Source organism: Garra rufa, chromosome 17, assembly GCF_049309525.1.
Source record: "Garra rufa chromosome 17, GarRuf1.0, whole genome shotgun sequence".
Classification (NCBI taxonomy): Eukaryota; Metazoa; Chordata; class Actinopteri; order Cypriniformes; family Cyprinidae; genus Garra; species Garra rufa.
This window is the reverse complement of record NC_133377.1, coordinates 35,454,628-35,475,314: the sequence shown is the minus strand read 5'-3', so window position 1 is coordinate 35,475,314 and position 20,687 is coordinate 35,454,628. Positions and strand designations below refer to the sequence as shown.

Sequence of the window (20,687 nt, the reverse complement as noted above, 5' to 3'; positions counted from 1 at the left end):
GACTTTGCAGCCATTATGGTGGTTCTCTCACACCCACCACTTTCCGGCGACTCCATCGTTGAGGCATTTGGGATCACTCTTGGTCTGGCCTCTACCCTTTGACCTGTTCGGCATGGGTGGCCCTACCAGGAGTACAAGACTCCTGCCGACATAGCTCTAGGGGTCACAGAGACACGCAAAGTGCCCCACCACAATAAGGTGGTGATCCCGTCGAAGCTCGTCTTAGTTTTGCCAAAAACATCTTGATGATCCCCAAGACTTTTGGGAAAATAATCTGTGGACTGACAAGACAAAAGTTAAACTTTTTTTAAGGTGTGTGTCCCATTACATTTGGCGTAAAAGTAACACAGCATTTCAGAAAAAGAACATCATACAACAGTAAAATATGGTGGTGCTAGTGTGATGGTCTGGGACTGGTTTGCTGCTGCTGGACCTGGAAGACTTGCTGTGATAAATGGAACCATGAATTCTGCTGTCTACCAAAAAATTCTGAAGGACAATGTCCGGCCATCTGTTCGTGACCTCAAGCTGAAGTGAACTTGGGTTCTGCAGCAGGACAATGATCCAAAACACACCAGCAAATCCACCTCTGAATGGCTGAAGAAAAACTAAATGGAGACTTTGGAGTGGCCTAGTCAAAGTCCTGACCTGAATCCTATTGAGATGCTGTGGCATGACCATAAAAAGGCAGTTCATGCTTGAAAACCCTCCAAAGTGGCTGAATTACAAAAATTCTACCAAGATGAGTGGGCCAAAATTCCTGCACAGGGCTGTAACAGACTCATTGCAAGTTATCGCAAACGCTTGATTGCAGTTGTTGCTGCTAAGGGTTGCCCAACCAGTTATTGAGTTTAGGGGGGAAACACTTATTCACACAGGGCCATGTGGTTTTGGATTTTGTTTTCCCTTTATAATAAAAAACTTGATTCAGAAACTGCATGTTGTGTTTACTTGCGTTACCTTTGATTAATATTTAAATGTGTTTGATGATCTGAAACATTAAAGTGTGATCTGGGACCTGATTATTAGAGCAGAGGTGTTATCGGTGAACTAAAAGGTGATAAAGATGAACTATCACCTTTTAGTTCACCGACAACACCTCTGCTCTGACCAACAGCCACTGAACAAATAATCAGGTCCCAGATGGGTTCGTCACTTTTTGAGGTCCCCCTGAAACATTTCCGTTGTGGTCCGTGCTATTTGCAGCGCGTTCCTGTGTTTGCAGCGCTTTTGTGTGTTTGCAGCGTGTTTCTGAGTTTGCGCCTGTGTTGTCAAACTGATGAAGATGTTTTCTTAATTTGTTGTCGTTTTTTTCAGTTTGCATGCGTTTTCTTAAGTTGCAGCGCGTTGAGCTCTCTCGGCCACCGTAAATTCACCTAAAAACTATGGTATGTTTAGAATGTACACAACCAGTCAAAAGTTTTTAATGTTTTTAAAGAGGTCTCTTCTGCTCTCCAATCCTGCATTTATTTGATCAAAAGTACAACAAGAACAGTACAAATCTGAATTACTATTTCAAATACCTGTTTTCTATTTGAATATATTTTAAAATGTAATTTAATCCTGTGATTTTAAAGCTGAATTTTTAGCATCATTACAGTCACATGATCCTTCAGAAATCGTTATAATATTCTGATTTGCTGCTAATAAACATTTATTATTATTATTATGTTCAAAACAGCTATAAAATTAAGCAGTAGAATTATTTCAGGTTTCTGTGATGAATAGAATGTTCAGAAGAACAGCATTTATCTGTAAGAAAATTAGCCATGTGTATTAGCTGATAGCATGTGTTTGTATCATAAAAACAAAGAAACAGAGTACAACTGAGTTGCTTTTATTGAAAAAGTCTGCAGAACACACACAATATATCTCCATGATAAATTATCTTGCTAATGTTGTTAAGCTCAAACACACATTTAATACACAGTTTCTGTGGCAACTCAGTACCAGTAGCTTTTACGAGGCCTCCTATCTTCCTGAATGTTCATTTTCTCCATAACTTCTTCCTCAAGGGTTTTCAAAGATGGTGTGTATGTTTTCTGAAGTGTGTCTTCCGGTGATGTGTCTTTGGGTCCATCTGCAAGGTACAGAAACACTCTCAGATTTCTGATAGCTGAGCCTTTTTTAAATATTTGATTGTCTAAAAGAGGTAGAAATGCATTTTTTTTTTTTTTTTTTTTTTACTTTCAGAAACCCCACCTTTCCACTGCTGGGGAATGATGCCATCTTTTCTCTGATAGACTGGTTTGGGAATAATCCGTCCTGTCCTGACAGAAACACGCACTCGCTCGCCCTCCTCAGTGTATCTCCATTCAATATCTGTGGGCTTCCTAAGAAACATTACACACAATACAGTTGAATTCAAAAGTTTAATTCTGCAAATGAAAATGTGAATTACCCTGTTCAAATGTTTTTTTTTTTTGTTTAGTATGAGTTGCCTGTTTGTCCTGAACAGTTAAACTGCCTGCTGTTCTTCAGAAAAATCTTTCAGGTCCTACAAATTCTTTGGTTTTTCAGCATTTTTGTGCATTTGAACCTTTTCCAACAATGATTTTGAGATCCATCTTTTCACACTGAGGACAACTGAGGGACTCATATGCAACTATTACAGAAGGTTCAAATGCTCACTGATGCTCTAGAAGGAAACACGATGCATTAAGAGCCGAGGCATGAAAAGTTTTTTAATTTGAAGATCAGGGTAAATTTAGTTTATTCATATTTAGCATCTTTATTCTTTTCAAAAGTTTACACCCCTGGCTCTTAATGCATCATGTTTCCTTCTGGAGCATCAGTGAGTCCCTCAGTTGTCCTCAGTGTGAAAAGATGGATCTCAAAATCATACAGTCATTGTTGGAAAGGGTTCAAATACATGTGGATCACTCAGGTAACACCACAGTATTAAAGGAACACTCCACTTTTTTTGGAAATAGGCTCATTCTCCAACTCTCCCCCGAGTTAATAAGTTGGGGTTTACCGTTTTGAAATCCATTCAGCCGTTCTCCTGTTCTGGCGATATCACTTTTAGCATAGCTTAGCATAGATCATTGAATCCTATTAGACCAATAGCATCTCGTTCAAAAATGACTAACGAGTTTCCATATTTGTTGTATTTAAAACTTGACTCTTCTGTAGTTATATCGTGTACTAAGACCGGTGGAAATGCAAAGCTGTGAGTTTCTATGCTGATAAGATTAGGAACTACACTTCCATTCCGGCGTAATAGCCAAGGAAGTTTGCTGCCGTAATATGGCCGAAGCAGGCGGAGTATTATCAGAAATGAGTTCCCAGCTAGTTTAGCATTTGCACATGTGCTGCGTGATATTACTGCTCCTGCTTCAGCCTTATTACGGCAGCAAACTTCCTTGACTATTACGCCGGAATGGGAGTGTAGTTCCTAATCTTATCAGCCTAGAAAATTGAAGCTTTGCATTTCCACCGGTCTTGGTACATGATATAACTACAGAAGAGTCAAGTTTTAAATAGGACAAATATCGAAACTCGTTGGTCATTTTTGAACGTGATGCTATTGGTCTAATAGGATTCAATGATCTATGCTAAGCTATGCTAAAAGTGATATCGCCAGAACAGGTGAACGGCTGAATGGATTTCAAAACGGTAAAATTCAACTTATTAACTAGGGGGGAGTTGGAGAATGAGCCTATTTCCAAAAAAAGTGGAGTGTTCCTTTAAGAGTCAAGTGTATGTACTTTTGAACAGGGTCATTTTTATAAATTCAACTATTATTTTCTCTTGTTGACTACAAACATCTTTTACGTGAAATACCTTATTCAGGTCAGGTGTGCGAGGTGTGTGTAAACTTTTGACTTTAACTGTAAATGAACAGCCAGGTGCCTTGAATTCTACTATATTTATTACTCAATTTAATGTTTGATGTTCACCTGTCAGTAGGGTCAATTAATGTAACATCCTTCAGCAGCACAGGGGCTTCACTGGCGATGTAAGTACCCCGGTAATCTCCAGATTTGCCAATATACCTGTAATGCTGCAATAAAAGTGTTTGAAATGATTAAAAGTGCTGTACTGCAATGCAATTATAACTAAAAGAAACATTAAGAAAGTTTTACTCCTACCGTGTTCAGTCCCTCGAGTATAACCCAGTTTCGATGCCGGAACACCTGAGCAACTTTGCCCTGCTTTCCTTTGTCCTTTCCAGACAAAATCTCCACCTGATTTAAAAAAGATTTAAATGGTATGTTCTATAAATATACATTGTGAAATAATACAAAACTAGCATCAAAACTTGTCATCCAAGATGTTCATGTCTTTCTTTCTTCAGTCGTAAAGAAATTGTGTTTTCTGAGGAAAACATTTCAGGATTTCTCTCCATATAATGGACTTCTATGGTGCCCCCGAGTTTGAACTTCCAAAATGCAGTTTAAATGAAGCTTCAAAGGGCTCTAAATGATCACAGCCGAGGAAGAAGGGTCTAATCTAGCGAAACGATCTGTTATTTTCTAAAAACATTTACAACTTATGTACGTTTTAGTCTCAAACACTTGTTTTGCCGAGCTAGACAAGATGAGCATTTGAGGTTAAAAAGTATATAAATTGTAAAAAAATTTTTTAGAAAATAACCCATCGTTTCGCTAGATAAGACCCCTCTTTCCTCGGCTGTGATCGTTTAAAGGCCTTTGAAGCTGCATTTTAGAAGTTCAAACTCGGGGGCACCATAGAAGTCCATTATATGGAGAGAAATCCTGAAATGTTTACTCAATAAACATCATTTCCTTACGGCTGAAGAAAGAAAAACATGAACATTTTGGATGACAAGGGGGTGAGTACATTATCGTAATTTTTTGTTCTCAAAGTGAACTACTCCTTTAAATGAAAAGGACCCCCAAATATAATGATATTAAGTTTGAAAAATGACTGTACTGTACTGTTAGATAAAATATGTATTATGATTTATCAATGTGAATCAATTTTGTGCTCATTTATTTTAACCATTTTTTAAATCGGTTTAATCCTCAATTTTAATTACAGATTTATTTTATAATTTTTTTTTCTCCACTGTTTTTCTGTAAACTTCTGTAGGCACTCCCTCGCAGGCCCTTCTGGGTCCCCAGATCACAGTTTGAAACCCCCTGATTTAAACAATATCTGTACTATTTTTTTCAGTGGGTTAAAATGTGCCTCTGATCTGCAAGCAGACAGGTGGGTAAAAAAAATGAAGAAAACGCCCAATAAATATGAAATATTTTCAAGATATAAAAGACAAAAATAACCACTTACAGTGTCTCCTCTCAGGACGTGCCAGTCCTCATTTGTAATAGGTTCAACAAACACCTTTCTTCTTTTTTTCCCGGGTGGATTGAGCCGTTTAGCTGCGACTGTCCACGGTCTGCTTGTCCCATAACGATAATCATGAGGAAATGCAGCTTTTGCTGCCATAGAAAGCAACGCTGTCAGTCTCATGCTGCTGGAGACAATAAAACAAGGAGACATTTAAAAAATCTGCAGACAATCAATAAATTATGTATGAAATCTAAACTTGACTTAATCATTTTTGTGCACTTCTATGATAAAGACAACTATGATATTTTAGGCGATATATTATTCACTGACAGTAATGCTACAATGGCTTTGCAAGCAGTGCTTTAAAATTATCCGCAAGGCTTTTGTACAAGTCTCACATAATACAGTGGAATTATACCTACTTGAATTATTGCTGAGGCTTCTTTTAGATATACATTTAACTAAAACAACGGAATTAATTTGTGGTAATCATAAATTCTACACTCACAAGGGTCAAACTTATGTAGAACATGCGCTACTTCCTTTTCCTTCTGAGCCAAGCGACGTAGATGTCAAAATAAAAGACTCGATTAAAAAACGTTCAAAAAACATAAACAAAATAAACCACAGCCAGTAAACTTTTTTACAATTATTAGTTATTATAGTCTTTTTTTTTTTGCTTATTTTTTGTTATTTTGTGCTGGCAAACGATTAATCGTGATTAATCGCATCCAAAATAAGTTTTGTTTACATTATATAGTATATGTGTGTGTGTACTGCTGTGCATATTTATTAAGTATACATATACATGTATAGTATATGGTATAAATACACATACATGTATGTATATATTTAAGAAAAAAACATGTTTATATATTAAAAATATTTTTATATAATATTTATAATATGAATATAAACATACATGTAAATATTTGCTGTATATGTGTGTATTTATATATACTGATAAATATACACAGCATACACATATATTATGTAAACAAAAACTTTTATTTTGGATGCAGTTAATCGTGATTATTAATTTGACAGCACTAATTTTAATTTGTTTTAGACATTTATAATCATTCAAAAGGTCTTCCTGAACTACAGATAATAATGGTTTTCTTTGTACTTGTATAGATATAAAAGCTTTTCTATCCATGAAACGTTATTAGGATGGAGAATATGAAAGCATATATACATCTTAATTTCTCAGTGATATTTAACAAAAGACATATGCCAATGTATTACTGCAACCTGGTCTCCTAAATGGATCATTTGTCAGTAAATTCATGTCACATTAAATTCGTCTGAGGTGAAAGCTGGAGTGAAATTAATCAAATGAGTATTAAAAGTTGCTCTTGTTATATTCCTATATGCAGGGGCGCCGCTCGCAATTTTGGGCCCTATGAAAAAATATGAGGTTGGGCCCCCCTACCACACCAAAGCAGACCTCCGGGGGCCCCTAAAGGGCGTGGGCCCTTAGAATTGTCCTAACTCCCACCCCCCCCTTAATGGTGCACCTGCCTATATGACTGAGTTGAGCCTGATATTAAAGTATGGGCTTATTGGGCTATAATATTGAATGACAAGCTATGTTCGTAAATGAGCTGGTCTTTCTTTTAAAATTAAGTGTTTCAGTACATAAAAGTAAATGCCATGTAAAGACTTTTACTTGGCATTTACTTTAGGGCAGTTAATAATAAATAATTCTACAGTAGTGTTAATACCACCATGCAAAGCCATAGTATGACATTTATACATTTCAAGATAATGCTCATCATTGTTAGGCCAATAAAACCTATTTATGCTCCATGAAAATGTATACAAAAATGATAGTTGCCTGTCAGAATATTAAAAGGACTTTCTTTTTTACTCGCATAAAACCATTAACCAATCAAATCGCCGTTTCATTCTGTATCCAAGTAGGATGACTCAAACCAGCCAACTAGCGTCGAGCTTTGCTTTGTAGTCAGGCAGACATAACACAGTCGTCCAATCACAAAATAAGCCGAAAGGGGATTTTTGCTCTATATTTGTCTCAGGTAGTTTCTTTTTCGTTTATAAAATAAACGCTACCATTATTTTGTATTTGAATGAGATATTGCACTAGGTAAACTTTGTACATTGATAACAGGTGTAGTTTAGGAGAAAGGCCAGGTATTTTAACGTAATAATCGAAGGTTTTCGAGGCGCACAAGTGTGGCTAGCTAGTTCTGTAGCAAGAGTCTTTGGTAATGATATTAACGATAGCTAGCTTGTGCATACATATACTAAAAACCAAAGTTGTTTTGTATAAATAATGTCATTAAATTATGAATTATAGTACGTAGATGTTCATTTATGTCGGTTTCGTTTAGTCGACGTCAATTCGGCCTGTTCGAACTCACGCTAGCCTATTAGCTGCTATGTCATGCTCATTTAAACTAGACTGCTGTGAGGTGTATTTCTAGAGATCAATGAGCATTTGCGTTTGAGAATATGGTTAACTTGCGCTAAAATGAGCTTTTGGTCATAAATAACCAATGGCTTCGTCTAGTTTCTGGTTGGTTGGCCTTTCAATACGCCCACAAAGAGATACACATGGGTGTAATCAACCAGACTTGTGCATGTCTCATGTGCTAGTTGTATATTAGATGAAATCATGCATTAAAGTGAGCGGATTTGATCCTGGTATCATGCATACACCGGCTGAAAGCATCAGTTTCTGATGTTGAGATCTCCATTGGGCGCGTGTGCGCTGAATATGAGGAAATGTCTGGACTGGGGCAGGAAAAACAGCCCTGCAGTATTTGGGCATGGTCGCTATCCGATTGACCTGACAACAGTTTCATGAGTGGCTGTATTTTCGAAATGGGGAAAAATATCTTGAGCGTTTAGACGTGGGAGAATTAGGCGCTTGCGTGGTTTCATTTCGTGTTTACAGTCTGTCGCTGTACGTGTAAACCTGGCCTAAATATGTCAGTTTGTATTGAAACTGATGATCATTTACAGACATGTGATGAATTGAATGTTTACCAGTGAGGCCATTTTAACAGCAGATTTTAAGTTGTTGTGCATATTAAAGAAAAGTGTTTTTAAAACGCTTAACACTACAAAAATGGTCTAAAACTGCACCACCACTACAACAACTTTTATTATTGACTTTTAGTTGCATTGATCTAATGTGCAAAGTTCTGGTTGCATGCAGAATAATCTCTCAATAAACCTATAAATAGTTTACTATTTAAAAAAACAACAACAACAACAACAACACATACTAACATCTGCCTCATGTTCTAGAGCTTCAGGTCCAGGAGGGTTCTGAATGCAGTTTGTCAGTCCAGTGTGGTTGAGACATGGCAGAAGATCAGTTAAAGGCAGATGCCTCGGCTGGGGAGGGGGAGACGGAGCCCAGTATGCTGCTGCAGAAGCTTAAAAGCAACATTTCGTAAGAACTTTTTACTTTTACTCTTTTTCAAATATGTATTTCCTGAAGAAATGGTTAAAATGGAAAAAAGTACAATGTTTGTAGAGCTGTAGCATTAAGGAAGCAGTTCATCCAAAAATGAAAGTTTGTAGAAAATATAATCACCCTCAGGCTGTCCAAAATGTGGTGATGTTTGTTTCTTCATAGGAATGGGTTTATAGAAATGTAGCAGTACATCACTTGCTCACCAATGGATCCTCTGCAGTGAATGGGTGCCGTCACCCAAAAAAAGAGTCCGAACAGCTGATAAAAACATCATAATAACCCACAAGTAATCCACACCACTCCAGTCTATAAATTAAAGGGATAGTTCACCCAAAAATGAAAATTTGATGTTTATCTGCTTACCCCCAATGCATCCAAGATGTAGGTTACTTTGTTTCCTCAGAAAAACACAAACGAAGATTTTTAACGAAAACCGGTGCAGTCTGCCAGCCTTATCATGGACATGGATGGGCACCAAACCTTTGGACAAATCCAAATCACACCCTGCGGCTCGTGACGATACATTGATGTCCTAAGACATGAAACGATCGGTTTTTGTGAGAAACTGAACAGTATTTATATCATTTTTTACCTTTGATACACAGCCACGTCCACCTGTAATGTGCACGAGTTTGGCATCAGTCACGTCACATGAGCACGCGCTCTGTCGTTGAATACGCAAACGCCGGAAGCGATCTGTCGCATGTATACGACACTCATTGTTTACACAGAGCACAGAGATTGTGGGTATAGCGGCTATTCAAAATGGTAATTACTTGCGCGTATCCTGATTGTTTAAACCAATTTAAAGCTAAAAGATTACATTAGTTTGCGCAAACTCATCCGGGACTTTTCACTGATTTCCCCTTACGACGTTTGCGTATTCTACGCCAGAGCGCGTGCTCATGTGACGTGACTGATGCCAAACTCGTGCTCATGACAGATGGACGTGCTTGTGTATCAAAGGTAAAAAATGATATAAATACTGTTCAGTTTCTCGCAAAAACCGATCGTTTCGTGTCTTAAGACATCAATGTATCGTCACGAGCCGCAGGGTGTAATTTGGATTTGTCTGTGCATGTTTTTGTTTACTTTTAAAGGTTTGGTGCCCATCCATGTCCATGATAAGGCTGGCAGACTGCACCGGTTTTCGTTAAAAATCTTCGTTTGTGTTTTTCTGAGGAAACAAAGTAACCTACATCTTGGATGCATTGGGGGTAAGCAGATAAACATCAAATTTTCATTTTTGGGTGAACTATCCCTTTAACATCTTCTTAAGTGAAAAGCTGCATGTTTGTAAGAAACAAATCCATTTAGTGAGCAAATGATGGAATGCTAAATTTGATGAAGAAACATCAACATCATGGATGATCTGAGGGTTAGTAATTATCAGCAATTTCTATTTTTTATTTTTTGGGTGAACTGATCTTTTAAGTTGAAGCCCACACCCTTAATGTAAGTAAACACATTTCCATTACAGATTTGCGCAAAACTTTGGCAATATTTTACAAATGTTGATTTAAAAGTATTGCGAAATGACGGCGTTTCCATTAACCGATGTTATGTGACTAAAACCATTTTTCTCTTGTGAGAAGTCATGGCAACCGATTTTTGTGTGTGATTTTGGCTATATTTAATCGAATGTGACCTGTAAATGCGGAAGAAAAAAAAAACGTTTCCATTGCTGTTTTGTGAAATATTATTCCTTTTTTTAATTGCCTGAAAAACCACCTCTTGTGAGCGTAAAAACTTTTTTGCGATATATGGGAGTTTTTGCACAATTGACACATTTCCATTAGGGCATATTTTCAGTTTGCTATTTTAATTGGCACATTTTAAAGGGTAATGGAAATGCAACTAGTGATGTATGCATCATACATGTGTTTATGTGGATATGTGTAAATATATGCATGTTCTTTTTTTCCTATCTTTTCATAGTAAAAATGTGCAGGGCAAAGTGGACAAAATTTTGGTAAGTTTCTTAGAGGATAAAATTGTAGTCTTCTGAAATTGTATAATTTATATCAAGTGGATTTTCAGTCTTAATTAAAACAAGAATATTACAGGGTGACACTTCTTATTAGCTATAGTATAAACCCCAGAGAAAATAGTAAACGTTTATATAATCTCATATACATATGTTTAAACCCACAACGTTAGCAGTTCAGATCTATTATTACCATGCAGCTACATGTTTATATTGTGTTACAACTGCTCTTTGTTCTATAGTATAATATCTTGCACGTATTTAGTGTATTTGTACATTTACAGTGTTTTTCTTGCACTTAATCCCTCTTTCTCCCTGTGACATGTCTCCTTTCAGGAAGATGTACAGCGTTTCTCTGACAACGACAAACTCTACCTTTACTTACAGCTACCCTCAGGTCCAGGCGCAGGAGAGAAGAGGTACATAAAATCACATGAATACACTTCATTCAGCCTTTTTCAATCTGTATATTTGTATCAATTCTGAATAGTAAATTAAAATATTTGATGTCCCTTGAAGGGGACATCAGATGCTAGGGATATAATGATATCAAAATCTCACTATACAGTAATATCTTTGTATGAAGTCTACGATGCAATATTTATTGCGGTATTAAAATTATTACAAAAATAAGGGGGAAAATTCAATTTTGTACATTTTAAAGTTAAATTATTCTGACTAATGCTAGCCTGACAAGCCAGACCCACATAAATGTAGGGTCTGGGCACTCTCCATAGCTCAACCAGAGGGGTGGGATAAACGGTTGTCTTTCAAACTCCCTCTCCACGCAATAGGATAGCGCTACAACCAATCAGAGCAACGAAGAAGGTGACGTACTACGTAGTCAGAGCGACGGAAAAGCGAGTTCCTTGCATGTGTGTTGTGGAAAAGCTTAACTTCAAGTCTTTCAGAGTGGCGGCCAAAGTCGATTCGAAAGAAAGTTGTTCACTAGCGGCAGCCATCGCTCTATCTCTCACGCGTAATTCACGGAACCAGAGAATGTCTGACGCCTGTTTCACACATACTCCATCTACAGTGCGTCTGCAGTCCGTGTGCGTTATGTATGCGGTGCAAAAGCAGCACGGACTCGTTTTGCTTTCACACAGCGTCCGTAACTGATCCGTGGCTCTTTACCACAAACACAACATTTATCCGTTATTTTGATTTAAAATCCAAACATGCTTTTTCAGCATTGTGATCCTCTTTAATCACAGTACACTAATACAATAATACTAGACATTTTCACGTTTAAACTCAATAAATATAAACAACGTATTATTCATCCATTCATCCTCAATAGAGCCATCGCTCTATTTCTCACGCATAATTCACAGAACCAGAGAATGTCTGACAGAACTTATGGTCGCACGTCAGTCGTCATCATGTTAAGCCCGCCCACCGACTCATGATTGGCCCGGTCGATTTTGGATTTTTAGAAATCTCAAGTGAACGGAGAGTTACTAGACTGCCCTTGGAAGCAAATGTAATTTGCTGCCGCTAGGGGCGCGTCTAGATTCTAGGCTAGACTAATGCACTTTGAGAGTTCAAAATTAAGAGCTCAAACTCACGTTCTTAACTAAGAAAAGTTAAATCAGAAAAAAGAGAGTGAATTGACTTACCCTAACTTTAAAGGGGACTCAATCCTCTTTTTAGTTGTGGTATACTGTCTCAGCCTAAATTGCATTCATACCGTTTTTTTTAGGGAACCAACCAAATTAGAGTATAATAATAGAAATAACAATGTTATATTATTGTTATTCCTATGCCAGAAATAGCCATATTGCACTGTAAATTAAATGAAAATGAATATTGTATATTATTTTTTCTTTACACTACAGTAAAGAAAATATGATACTTCTTTCCTAATGCTACCCATTTAAACGGCTAGCTGTCAGCAATTCATACTGCACTTTTAAGCTTTTATTTTGAGGAAAACGGCAGTACAGCTTTTATTTTGACAGAAAATCGAGCTTCAGTGACAACAGGCTTACAAAAACGTGTCTCACTACAAATCTAGTGAAATGCTGTAATCATCTGCTGTGAAAGTAAAGCATAACTGGTGGCCGTTGCTGTCCCAAACGTGCACTAAACTCACAGCGCATGCATTAAACAACTGCATTCACTGTGAACTGAGCCATTCTGAGGCACAGAAAAAAAAGAATCACAAGCCGATCGCCTGAATGAAGCCAGTACTGGTCACTACAGAGCCAAATTAACTCCAGTTCCACCTCTGTGGAATTAATGAGTGTAGTTATGTTCAGTGATAAGGTTCATTTGACAGATACTGTGCCAAAGCATAATGGCCCAAAACACAACTTTAAAGAACTTTTTATGTTAGAATATGAAGTTTAAATATATTTTAAAAACTATGTGACAACAATGATATCGAGTCTTGCTATTGTGATACCACAACATTGATAGTACTGTTACATACCTATCAGATAAACAAAAAACATAGAAACAGCAATTTTACATTTTGGTAAAATGTTAAGTCGGAAAAATGTATTTGCACAGCAGAAGAATTAATTGGGAAAAATGTAGATCAAGAATCGTTTTGGAATCGGATCTTGAAGTGCCTGAAGATGCCTACTCCTAGTCAGCGGTTGTGGGCAGGGCCTGAGCCATATGACACCATACTGCTCAGAAATAAAAAAAAAAAACTACTTGATAATTGAGACTGTTTAGGCTTTTTGGGGATTAAAAAAGGAGTGAATGGATTTTTGTCATTGTGGTGTGTTTGTGTCCCCATACTGCTAAGTCACTTTTATATACAAACACCATGTAGAAGTTAATTTTGCATCTATTGGCCTTTTTTAAGTCATTTAAAAAAAATACCAGCCAATCAGGTTAGCTAGAAATAACACAAATGTGAGAAAAAAATGTTAAATGTGACACGTATTTGCAAACTGCAACTCTATGTGTACCAGTGGTGATTCAAACTCGGTCAACACTGCAGACCAGCTTCACACCTGCAACTGGATCCGTAGCCACTTGGAAGAACATCCTGACACCTGCCTGCCTAAACAAGATGTTTACGAGACATACCGGTAAGAACTGGGGTGCAGAATATGCACACAAACCTCTTAGACTGAGTAAAATTTTAATGTGAAAACTTTCTGGCTGTTTTCCTAGACTTTTAAGGGTCAATCATCTGTTTTTTTTGTCCGCTTTGCACTTTTTCACGAAATACAATGATTACCTACTGGCTTTTATGTCTAAACAGGAAGCACTGTGACAACTTACAGCATCGGCCTCTAAGTGCAGCAAATTTTGGCAAAATCATCCGAGACATCTTCCCAAACATTAAGGCACGAAGACTGGGTGGTAGAGGACAGTCCAAATATCCTTTTGTCTCTAATGTAATTTATTTGTATAAAACGAAGACAAACATTTATGATTTGTAAAACCCTGTCCAGGGTTCACATATTCAACTGTTAAATATTTCTAAATATTTGTGACCCTGGACCACAAAACCAGCCATTAGGGTAAATTTTAAATTGAGATTTATACATCATATGAAAGCCAAATAAATACGTTTTCCATTAATGTTTGGCCAAGAGACAACTGTTTGAAAATCTGGAATCTGAGGGTGCGAAAAAATCAAAATACTGAGAAAATCTAATTTAAAGTTGTCCGAATTAAGTTCTTAGCCATGCAAATAGCTAATTAAAAATTAACTTTCGATATATTAACAGGAGTAAATTTACAAAATATCTTTGTGGAACATGAGCTTTACTTAATATCCTAATGATTATTTGGCATACAAGAAAAATCGATAATTTTGACCCATACAATATATTTTTGGCTATTGCTACAAATATACCCATGCTACTTAAGACTGGTTTTGTGGTCCAGGGACACATTTGAGACATTTAGGTGGCTTTCTATACATCGTAAGCACTCTTGATAGAGTTCTGTAATGGTTGGTTTTAGAGAGATTTTTAAGATGGCTTTATATGTTTGACGAATAAATGTCATTTCATGCCTTAAATTCATTCAGTTGATTTAACTGAATTTGAACTAAACATCTGCTTTATAGCTATATTTGATTAAACCTAAGGTATAGCACAGAGTCCCTTAACATAATTGCCAGCACATATTGCTATAGTGGGATACGACGAAAGACTGTGTTAAACATGCCATTACTCCCCAACCTGGACCTCAAAAATGACCCGGTATGATTTTCTACTTAGTAATGGCTTTTCCACTAAATTTCTTTCACTTAATATAATATAGGTCAGTGGTTTTCAACCCTGTTCCCCTGGAACTGGAACAGGGTTGAAAGCCATTGATAAGTTGTCAGATCAGATTTTTTTTTTTGACTAGAAGAGAAACATATGTTTATGCTTAAATGTTGTATTTATGTGTACATGTCATGTATTACCTCCAGTCTGAACTGACAGAACTGGTGCAAACCTACAAGCAAGAGGTCACTGAAGCAGCCTGCGAACTCATATGTGACTGGGCCCAGAAGATCCTGAAGCGCTCTTTTGACACGGTGGTAGAAATTGCACGCTTTCTTGTACAGGAGCACATTGTCAACCCACGCTGCAGCCAAGCTGAGCTCGTCACTTCAGCTGCTCTGGCAGGTATGTAAAGTAAATAGTAATATGATATGTTAAATGAAAATTCTGTCATTAATTACTCACCCTCATGTCATTCCAAACCCGTAAGACCTTTGTTCATCTGTGAAACACAAATGAAGATATTTTTGATTAAATCAGAGAAATTTCTGACCCTCTATAGATAGCAACGCTACTACTGCATTCAAGGCCCAGAAAGATAGTAAGGACCTCGTTAAAATAGTCCATGTGACCTCAGTGGTTCAACTGTAATTTTATAAAGCTACAAGAATACTTTGTGTGTGCAAAGAAAGCCAAAATAAGTTGCGTTGCTGTCTATGCCGGGTCAGAAAACTCTCTGATTTCATCAGAAATGACTTTATTTGTGTTCCAAAGATGAACAAAGGTCTCGGTATTATTGTGATGACATTGATGTACTATTTTCGTTATTGTTAACATCTTTATTAGGTTGTATCTTTATTAGGAATTAGGTTGTATTTTCTGTTTTCATTTAATTCAAGTTTTAGTAATTTTGTGTGATTTAAATTTTTTTTATATTATTATTATTATTATTATTTTTTGTCTATGTAGTTTTATTATGTTTTAGTTTAATTTTTATTAAAGAAAATGCTAAATGTTGCCTTGGCAAGTAGATGATTTAACACTGAAGTTTAAATGAGTTTTAATATATATTTCAAATAATGATTTTTGTAATGTTTTTAGTTAACAATAATAACCCTGATTTTGTTTTAGGATTGAAACTACATTCATGGTTTGTTTTCGGTTTTCATAGGTGGACCTTCCAAACCGCATAAAGTGATCAAAAAGATTCCAGCAGCTTCCCGAGCAGGTGGAGCAGAAGAAGATAATGCCAGTGCAGAAAATAAGGTATTACTGGTCTAAAATTTTAAATTTCTCTGTAATATAGTATCATAAAATATTTTTGTGTATAATGACTGTATGAATGCTAAACCGTATTCTTGATAAATGTCCCAGTCAACTGATTTCCTACGTATCTGTGCTACTTTTATATTTCTTAACTGAAATCAATATTTAAAAGGATAGTTCACTGAAAAATTTTAATTACTCCATGATTTGCTCACCATCTCAAGTCATCCTAGGTGTGTATGACTTTCTTTTTTCATACAAATACAATCGGAGTTATATAAAAAAATATCCTGGCTCTTCCAAGCTTTATAATGGGAGTGAATGGCTGTTGAGATTTTCAATCTCCAATAAGGTGCATCAATCCATCATAAAAAGTACTCCACACAGCTCCGGGGGATAATAAAGGCCTTCTGAAGTGAATCAATGTGTCTGTGTAAGAAACACATCCATATTTAAAAGTTTAGACGCCATAATCTCTGTCGCACACACATTCAAGAGATAGTGGCTTTCCAGCGAATGACGTTAGGCGTAAGTGTAGCGTAAGCTCCGGTGAGAATATGTTATATATATGTTAACATCTTATATCTGGTTATATCAAAATCTTCCAACATTTTTCTTTACAAATGCTTGTTTTATACTTTGCGTCCGACAGCTTGAGGGTGATAAAATCATAGGGTAATTTTAGTTTTTGGTTGAACTATCCCTTTAATGGCAATTTTTTTTTGGTAATTAGCCAGGTCATTAGTGGGATAAAATCAGCCAATCAATCCTGATCACCTTGTCATGTTTGTTTTGTGGTAATGTTACATATTAGCAGTAGTATGTGTACTATAAATAGTAAATATAGTACTGTTGTGATGTTTTTGGCAGCAAAAAGAGAAAGACGGTGTGGAACAGCCGCCATCAAATAAGCAGCAGGTCAGTGATAAACCAGCCAATAAGGTTGAGTCTGCTCGAGTGGAGGCCTATATGAAAAAGCTGCCTCAGCTCCTTCCCAGAGGCACCGTTCCAGAGAAAACCTCCCCACCGTGTCTTGCACCAGCCGATTCGGGCAGCGTTCAAGTCACTTTGCCCATTACAGTCACAACTATACCCTCTCAACCAGGGGGCACCGTCCCTGTTATGATTCTACCATCAGGCATGAGTCTCTCTTACCCAGAGCGTGAGAAAACATCAGTCACTGTCGCCACGTCCGCTGCTCCGACTCCGGTCGTCCAGAGAGCACGACCGGCAGCTCCTAAGCGGGGCCCTGACCCATCCACCTCAGTGTCAGCTGCTGGTGTTACTCAAAAACGCAAAAGAGGACGACCTAGAAAGCAAAGACCAGAAGATATGGCAACGCAGGTGCAATCAGTCCCAACCTCAAATCCAAATCCAGCTTTGCTCACAAGAGGAGTAATCCAAAAAGCCTTGCCTTCCTGTGCACCAGCCGCTCCTTCACAGTTGGTGGAAATCTTGATCCAGGACCAGCAAGGTTTAATGCTTAGCCAACTTCCGACCATCCAAGAAGTGACAGACGCTGAGCATAGAGGTGTAGTGGTGCATTGTCAAGCTGCACCAGAACCTGAGAAGCAGCAGTCCGTCCTACTAATGCAAGGCCCCAACCAACCGAGTTACGAGCTGAGCCGCAGAATGGTCATCCAGCGTGCGCCGTTATCCAGAGAAGGAAGGCCGGCTCACCTAGAAGTGCCACAGTCCACCATTTCATACCTCCCGCCGGCGACGTTATTAGAGGACAGAGGAGAAGTGGAAATTACTCTGACTCCTGTGGAGCCACAGGTTGATTCCATGCCAAACTCAGCAGGTATTCCCAGCTCCTTCGGCTCCTCGTTCGGAGAACCCCCAAAACCAGACGCCCCATAACAGCAGCACAGCAGCAACCGACTCCCTGATCTCAATGTGCAATGCCTTTCCAGTGCTTCTGTGAATTGCATACTAGCTTGTAGTCAAACTGAGGTGTACCATCTTGGCTGAGCTCGACTGGGTATGTCTGCTTTCTGTGTAAAATGATGTATAGAAGTACAACCTGTCGTTGTTGCCTTCAAACAGCAACTACACTCATATTTTCATACTATTAATACAAGACACAAGTGAATTCCTGATGATTTCAGGAGTGCTTAAGAAGAGATTATGAATTTAAGTGGCCTAAAACTAAAGTTTTGACTGTTTTGACAAGAAAGAGTGAATTTTAGAGCATTGAAAATTGAAACAAACAGATATACTCACAAATACAGTTAAAGTCAAAAGTTTACATACACCTTGAAGAAAATGCAAAATAATTGTTTTACCAAAATAAGAGGGATCAAACAAAATCCATATTAATTTTTTATTTCGTACAGACTTGAATAAGATATTTCACATGTAAGATGTTTACATATAGAGAAAATAATAGTTGAATTTATGAAATGACTCAGTTTAAAAGTGTACATACACTTGATTCTTAATAGTCTCTTGTTCTTCAAAAAAATCCTTCAGATCCCACAAATTCCTTGGTTTTTCAGCATTTTTGTTTATTTGAACCCTTTTCAACAATGATTGGAGAACAACTGAGGGACTCGTGCAACTATTAGAGAAGGTTCAAACACTCACTGATGCTTCAGAAGGAGGGAAGTGAAAACTTTTTGAATTTGAAGATCAGGGTAAATGTAAGCTATTTTGTCTTGGTAAGCATGTAAGTACCTTCTGTAGCTTCTGAAGGGCAGTACTAAATGTAAAAAAATATATATGATGTTTAGGCAAAATAAGAAAAATGTACAAAATGTCATTTTGTTCAAAAGTTTACACCCCTGACTCTATGCATCAGTGAGCGTTTGAAACTTCTTAATAATTGCATGTGAGTCCCTCAGTTGTCCTCAGTGTAAAAAGATGGATCTTATAATCATTCAATCATTTTTAGAAAGGGTTCAAATACACAAAAATGGTGAAAAAACAAAGAATTGTAGGATCTGAAGGATTTTTCTGAAGAACAGCGGGCAGTTTAACTGTTCAGGACAAATAAGGGACTCGTGAACAACTATTACTAAACAAAAAACACAGCTGTGAATCATTCAGGTCAGTAATAAAGAAAAAATAACATGCGTTTTGCATGATCCCTCTTATTTTAATAAAATAATTAACATTTTGCATATTCTGCTAGGTGTACTTAAATTTTTTACTTAAACTGTAACAGTCCAATCTGGTTCAGCTCAGTTATAAAACAAAAAGATGAAATCGAAAAAAAGAAAAAAAGATAATTCATCAGAGTTACCAAGGAACTGCTTACTATCTGTCGGCGTTTGTCACCATTCTCAGTGCCATAAGAAGGCAGTTGGTCTTTTTTGCTCTAACCGTCCTTGCATGTTTGTGTTTGTAAACATGAATTGAGACATTCAAGTGTGTTTTCTAGCTGTTCAGATGACAAAGAGTGGTATTACGGGTTTGCAACTTCAGGGTTCTCAAAGTCCCTCCCTCACCCAATGATTGGGTTTATTAGTTCAGTTTTTTTTAGACGTCGTAAATCTTCAAAATTACTACATCGAGTTGCTGTTGTGAAGGTCGAGAAGACACTACTGGTTCAGATGGTGCACAGTGTAGACGGATGGAAAAAGACCTCTTAAGTCCCTTTAAATATGCAAATGAGGCTGTGATTTCGGGATTCTTCTCTAAACCTCTTCCCCATGCGTTCAGGTCTGTCCAGTCGTTCTCTTACAGCAACATAATTTAGCACTTAATAGTTGTAAATAGTTTATCTGTGAGCCCAGAAGAATATCTTCAAAGATAAAGCATACCAGAACGAATGAAAAATTTTATTTTGCAAATGTATAGCCATCGTCACTATATTGCTACTATGGAATATTATAATTATTAGTGACTAGTAAAGTGTGCACTGTCACCCTAAAAGCATGTACAAAACGTTAGATGGTAAATTGCTGAAATTTGAGTATATTATTTAAATTTAAACTGAAATATTTACTAATTATTTATTTATACAAATTTTACAAAGCTTAAGCCACAACAGCGTCTTTTTGTGTAGATTATCATCTTAAAGGAGAATTTTGCTCTTTTTTTTATAGCCTTGAAATACTCAACATTTGTTGTTTTTTCAGATACTGCACTTGATCTTAGCCGAAGGTCCATAAATGTGACGGAGACCGTTTATTTCATTTGTAATATGGAATTTGAAAATGGATTTGTTTGTAGCAGCTCTCCTTTATGAGTATAAGTTGATGCGCTTTATCACATTTGAAGGCTGTGAATTGAGAGAAAAATCTCCTTTAAGGTTTACTTCAGAAGAACAAAGGCTGTTGATGGTTATCAGAGGTTTAATAGGCACTTGAGATAGAGATTTGGAGTCAGATGTTGCTATTTATTCAAATGTTGTAGTAATATAAGTGAGATGGGAAATGACTAGAGGTGATGATTTTACTATGGAGTAATGGTGCTTTAAAAAAGCTAAACGGGTTTAACTAACAACGCAAATGATTGTGATTCACATTGCAGCGAGTTCACCAATCAGCAGTATGACTGCACTTAACATCCGCTGCTCACCGGTGCTGATTCT

At 37.1% G+C, this 20,687-nt stretch overlaps 2 protein-coding genes across 3 annotated transcripts; one reads left to right on the top strand and one right to left on the bottom strand.

The window, feature by feature from the left end:
* Window positions 1-1,821: 1,821 nt before the first annotated feature.
* Window positions 1,822-5,804, bottom strand: mrpl24 (mitochondrial ribosomal protein L24). Of its 2 annotated transcripts, none has more exons than XM_073822394.1 (6): window positions 5,682-5,804; window positions 5,257-5,443; window positions 4,095-4,190; window positions 3,903-4,006; window positions 2,203-2,333; window positions 1,822-2,080 (listed from the first exon to the last, which is right to left on the bottom strand). In XM_073822394.1, exons 2-6 carry the CDS (start codon window positions 5,437-5,439, stop codon window positions 1,944-1,946), a joined length of 651 nt encoding a protein of 216 aa, XP_073678495.1. In that variant the 5' UTR covers window positions 5,440-5,443; window positions 5,682-5,804; the 3' UTR covers window positions 1,822-1,943. The 2 variants fall into 2 exon arrangements, with proteins under 2 accessions (XP_073678495.1, XP_073678496.1); XM_073822395.1 differs by having other exon boundaries at window positions 5,257-5,440; window positions 5,682-5,802.
* A 2,790-nt stretch (window positions 5,805-8,594) lies between these two features.
* rfx5 (regulatory factor X, 5) lies at window positions 8,595-18,363 on the top strand. Its single transcript, XM_073821274.1, has 9 exons — window positions 8,595-8,686; window positions 10,649-10,682; window positions 11,034-11,116; window positions 13,625-13,744; window positions 13,921-14,037; window positions 14,794-14,872; window positions 15,088-15,286; window positions 16,053-16,147; window positions 17,018-18,363. The coding sequence occupies exons 1-9, from the start codon at window positions 8,595-8,597 to the stop codon at window positions 18,008-18,010; spliced, it is 1,812 nt and encodes a 603-aa protein (XP_073677375.1). The 3' UTR covers window positions 18,011-18,363.
* The last annotated feature ends 2,324 nt before the right edge of the window (window positions 18,364-20,687 follow it).